This window comes from Nicotiana tabacum, chromosome 1, assembly GCF_000715075.1.
Source record: "Nicotiana tabacum cultivar K326 chromosome 1, ASM71507v2, whole genome shotgun sequence".
Lineage (NCBI taxonomy): Eukaryota > Viridiplantae > Streptophyta > Magnoliopsida > Solanales > Solanaceae > Nicotiana > Nicotiana tabacum.
The window spans coordinates 217,523,495-217,529,205 of NC_134080.1; the positions used below are offsets into that span (position 1 = coordinate 217,523,495).

General features: G+C 36.8%; 1 protein-coding gene across 1 annotated transcript; it reads left to right on the forward strand.

Annotated features, from left to right (window-relative positions):
* The first annotated feature begins 236 nt into the window (after window positions 1–236).
* On the forward strand, window positions 237–3,397 carry LOC107807400 (putative galacturonosyltransferase 12). The gene is made up of 6 exons (XM_016631757.2): window positions 237–580; window positions 750–805; window positions 920–1,075; window positions 1,552–2,142; window positions 2,248–2,550; window positions 2,850–3,397. The coding sequence occupies exons 1-6, from the start codon at window positions 358–360 to the stop codon at window positions 3,132–3,134; spliced, it is 1,614 nt and encodes a 537-aa protein (XP_016487243.2). The 5' UTR covers window positions 237–357; the 3' UTR covers window positions 3,135–3,397.
* Window positions 3,398–5,711: the final 2,314 nt, after the last annotated feature.

The window sequence follows — 5,711 nt, forward strand, 5'->3', positions numbered from 1 at the left end:
AATTATTTTACACTATAAGTGTATGTATAGTACTAAAAACTACCACAATCCAGTCTTCTTCTCTGTCAAATATTGATACAAATATGTTAAAACCTGTAAAACTTGCATGTCTAACCTTCATGCTAAGCAAGGTTAGGTGAGTGACAGCAACTTTGAACATCAAACTCCCTTCAACAACCTTTTGCAAAATCCTTCCTTTTACAGCATCTCTCCTACAAGGTGTCTTTTGCAATTCAACTCATCAAAAACTTATCATATGAGTGATTTCCAAATTGAAATAACTTGAACAAGAACACCAATAGTACTCTAGTTAAAGCCAGAGTACCAATATTGGTTCTTATTTTTCTTCGTTATTGGATGACACAAACAATGCAGCTTCTCATATCACCAAGTCTAAGGCATGTTACTGTCCTACCAGCTAAAGGGTTCAAGGATTTCATCAAAGTAAAAGTTGGTTCAAGACGATTATCGTATCTCATGGTCTTTTATTCACTCCTGCTTTGTACATTTCTTCTCCGGTTTGTCTTCGTTTTAACAGCTGTAGACACTATCGATGGAGAACAAAAATGTTCAACACTAGGTACATCTATCTCTCTTTCTTTCTCACACACACATGCGCGCTTACAATTCACCAAACCAAGAAGCATGTTAAGAAGATGTATTAAGCAGCACTGGATATAAGAAATATAGAAGCATTAATGAGGATCTCTCAGCATACTGAAGAAACTCCAAATTTCATGTTACCGCAGGTTGCTTGGGGAGAAAAATTGGACCAAGGATTTTGGGAAGACAGCTCGAATCAACTGTACGCTTCTGAGCCGTGTATTTTTTATCCTTTTGTGCATACTACTGTCCCCTGCACCTACCTAATAACTCTGAAATCACATGCTAAAATCTCTATTCCCCTAACTTCTGTTAGGTTCCAGAGGTGATATACCAAGTATTGGAGGAACCTTCAGACCAGATTGAAATGGAAGCAGGTCCCGAAACTCCTCAAACATTAGAAGAGTTTATGGCAGAAATGAAGGACACAAAGCCAGATGCAGAAACCTTTGCTGTCAAGCTTAAAGCTATGGTATTGTGTACTTATCATGCTTTCTCCGTTATACATAGATATAAAGTAATTCTAAGATACCACAATGTGTAATCACATTAACCAGTCAAGGCAAATAACAGATCTCGTATGCAATCCAGAAGAAGAAAACAGTTACTCCTAATCTGCCTAGCTGCGAGTCAAAGGCCTGATTAGTGTTGAATTATGTGACCATCTCATCTAAAAGTTTAAGCTGTAACAGAGAGCATATTGTTATTTACTTATTTATGTCTTCAACACACCTCCTCTTGTGTGGGCCTTATTCTTTTTTATGCACATAGGATGTGAATTTATTTTTATTTTTTTGATAATGGATGACAATGAGACTCGAATTCAGGACCTCTGCTTAAGCTGATGCCATTAAGAATCATTACTGTCTCATCTAAAAGATTAACTTATTAGAGAGAGTACACTTTTACTGAATTATGTCTTCAAAAATTAGTGCCTATTTATTGCAGGTAACTCTCCTTGAACAAACAACAAGAACTGCCAAAATTCAAGAGTACCTTTATCGGCATGTGGCATCTAGTGGCATCCCGAAACAGCTGCACTGTCTTGATCTCAAGCTAGCGCACGAGCATTCTATCAACGCCAATGCCCGTCTCCAATTACCATCAGCGGAACTTGTTCCTGCCCTGGTTGATAATTCATATTTCCATTTTGTCCTTGCCTCTGACAATATTCTTGCTGCTTCTGTTGTTGCATCATCGCTCGTCCAGAACTCTTTCCGCCCTGAAAAAGTTGTCCTTCACATAATCACGGATAGCAAAACCTTCTCACCGATGCAAGCTTGGTTTTCATTACATCCTTTGACACCTGCAATCATCGAGGTTAAAGCGTTGCACCATTTTGATTGGTTAACAAAGGGAAAGGTCCCAGTTCTGGAAGCAATGGAAAAAGACCAAAAAGCAAGATCACAATTCAGGGGAGGATCATCAGCAATCGTAGCAAATACAACCGAAAAGCCTCATATCATTGCAGCAAAGTTGCAAGCCCTCAGTCCCAAATACAATTCCCTAATGAACCACATAAGGATATATTTGCCAGAAGTAAGGGTAGTTTAATTTTAAGCTGACTTAAATTGCATATAACACCCATCTTTTTTCTTATGCACTTAAAATTTTCAATATTGAGAAGTACAAATATTTTTGCAGTTGTTTCCCAGTCTTGATAAGGTAGTCTTCCTGGATGACGACGTCGTTGTTCAAACTGATCTTTCATCTCTATGGGACATTGACATGAATGGAAAGGTGAATGGGGCAGTGGAGACATGTAGGGGAGAGGACAAATTTGTGATGTCAAAGCGCTTCAAAAGCTATTTGAATTTTTCTCATCCTATGATATCAAACAACTTTGATCCGAATGAATGCGCATGGGCTTATGGCATGAATATTTTTGATCTAGAAGCATGGAGAGAAACAAATATAAGTCAAGCATACCAATATTGGCTTGAACAGGTAACTATAAGCAGTGGCAGAGCCAGAAATTTCAGTAAGGGGGTTCAAAATACAAAGGAGTAAACATACAAGGGGATTCAACATCTAATATATATACATAAAAATTTTGACCTAGTATATATAGTGTGATTCTTCGGCTCCGCCCATGACTACAAGTGACATCAACTTTTACTTCAAAAAAATGCATTCCAAACATTATGCAAAATTCTTGAATTTTGTTTCAACTAGTAAATCTTTTGCAGTTATTCGAAAGCGCTTACTGAAAAAGTTAGTGATCTAGTTTTCCTTCTGTTGTGCAGAACTTGAAGTCAGACCTAAGTTTGTGGCAGCTAGGAACATTACCTCCAGGTCTAATTGCATTTCATGGTCATGTCCATGCCATTGATTCCTTTTGGCACATGCTAGGACTCGGCTACCAAGATAATACGAGCATTGCGGATGCTCAAAGTGCTGGTGTGATCCACTTCAACGGTCGAGCAAAACCTTGGCTGGATATAGCATTCCCTCAACTTCGACCCTTGTGGACAAAGTATGTCAACTTCTCTGATAAATTTATCAATAGCTGTCATATTAGAGAAACTTGAACCTGGGGAAAGGATTTGTTGACCATGTTGCTTGTAAACAAGAAACAAAATTTTGAGAGAGGTGAACCATGTATAGAAGGTTTTCGCTCCGTGACGCGAGATGGCAACAGCCCCGAGCCTGACATTCTGGAACTCTTCAAGGCTACTATAGTTTCTGCTTCCCTGATGTACTTTACTCTATAGTTAGATATTGTACAATTTATGGTGAATTCTTTCACTAAATAATACTTAGAGATAATAAGAAAAGATAATCTTCCATCCAATTTATGTGACGTAGATTGACTGGGCATGAAGTTTAAGACAAAAACGAAAGGACTTTTGGAACTTGTGGTATTAAACATGCCATGAGATTTCTGTGACTATATGCCGTTAAGAGAAAAATAGAAAGTTTATGGTCAAATTGAAACCAAAATATAGGAAGGTGCGTTCTTTTTGGCATGGACTAATAAAGAAATAGTGCCACATAAAATGGAACGAAGGAAGTATCATCTTACATACCATACTAAGTGCGTTTTTGAGGTATATCATGCAGACTGAGTATGCAAGGAACCGAAGGTACTAAAAGAGACTGAAATCACTATACAGGCAAAAGGAGAGAACTTGTGCAGAAAATAGCTTCCACCTTCTTGCAATATGAGCATTTATGTTGATGCCTAATTCATGACAGCTACCAATTCTCCTAAAACCAACTATTTAATTCATTTATCTTCTGATTGGTTTTTGATAAGTTAATCGCTAACAAAATGTCTTCAATAGATTTGGTTTTTGAAAAAACTTACATTAGTTTTGTGAAACACTTTATGCTCTCAATACAGCTAAATATGCATTTTATCTGGAAAAGTCACTGCTTTTTATTTAAAAATACAAACAAACAGATAAAGAGGACTTCAGCAAGCATCATTAGTCCGAGATAAGTACAAAAAACTCACAACTCACATATATACTTAGCGGAACTAGAAGTCGGGTTCGGCCAAATCTAGTAGCTTTTGTCCAAACACCTGATATTGCTATCCTAGAATTTAGAACCCATAAATTCCTTTGCCCGGACCTGCGCACAGCGGGAGCTTAGTGCACCGGGCTGCCCTTTAAAGTCCAATTCCTGGCTCTTGCCTCTGTTAGGTTTCAGAAGATTCAAGGCATTTCTCAACAACTATGTGCTACTAAAACTATCCTCATTCCTTTTGTGTTTCTAAGTACAAACTGAAACCCATAAAATCTGAACCACAACGCTAACTCGACACCACTAATTTACACAACAAAAACAGTAAATACTACACAAAAAAGCAACAGCATGCAATTCAGAAGATTTTGAGAGGAACAAAAGGGGCAAACTTTCAGATGAAATTGAGCAAAAACTATACAAGCAAACATGGAGTCCGAGAATCCGAAAAATTCAAAATGCACAAAAATAAAATGGTAGAAATCAGCAAATACTCACGGCCTATATATATATATATAACTCAAAATAATAAAGATTATCATTAGATTAGTTAAAGGATTACCAAAAAAAATGGAAGGGCGAATTGGCACAGTTAGGGCTTTTTTCCCGCCAATGAAGTTTCGTTCGTCGGAAGGGGAAATGAAGATTATTACGTACTTAGGACTTTTTCTAAAACCTCATATCTTCGTATTTAAAAAATGCGACTTATATTTTTCTATTCTTTTTCTTTTCTTTCTTTTTCCCCTTTTCTCTCATATTTCTTACATCATGAGATTAATTTAGTATATGGTCATTGTTTTATATCAAATTATCACGTTCTATTGTTTTAGCTTTTTGTTAGTATCTTTTTTTTTTTAATTTAAAATTGTTTTTTTTTATAAATTTACTTCATAGTACATATTGATTTTCTTATTTAAATATCTCGACTAATTATTATAAGTCAAAAATAAAAACAAACAAAAAAGTAAAGAAGAATAAATCATTATTGAAATCCCCGAGCAATGCTTCCAACGTTCGAAATTATAATGATTGGAATATAATACGAGAATTAAATAATGACAGAATTATTTAGTGAATATATTTTTATTGGAAGATGTTTGGTTCATTGGACTAAAAGTGGGATATACAGTTTATAATATATATATATATTGCATACTAGATAAGTTGAGATAACCTAAATAATTAATACTAGTAGAGTATACGCACACAATATTACACAATAGCCGGAGATAGTAGAGAGGGGAACCTCGGAATAACGGTAAAGTTATCGCCGTGTAACCTATAGGTCACGGATTCCAGCCGTGGAAGCAGCCACTAATGCTTGTGTTAGGATAAGTTGTGTACATCACACCCCTTGGGTACGGCCCTTGCAGCAGCTGGAGCATAGCAGAGAGGGGGAACCTCGGAATAACGGTAAAGTTGTCGTCGTGTAACCTATAGGTCACGGGTTCCAGCCGTGGAAGCAGTCATTAATGCTTGCATTAGGATAAGCTGTGTACATCACACTTGGGGTGCGGCCCTTCTCCGGACGCCGTGTGAATGCGAGATATTGTTACTTAATTAGCCAACAGTGTCATAATCATACCAGACAGAAGGAACAAAAATAGCAGAGAATTTAACCAGAAGGCGAAAGAATG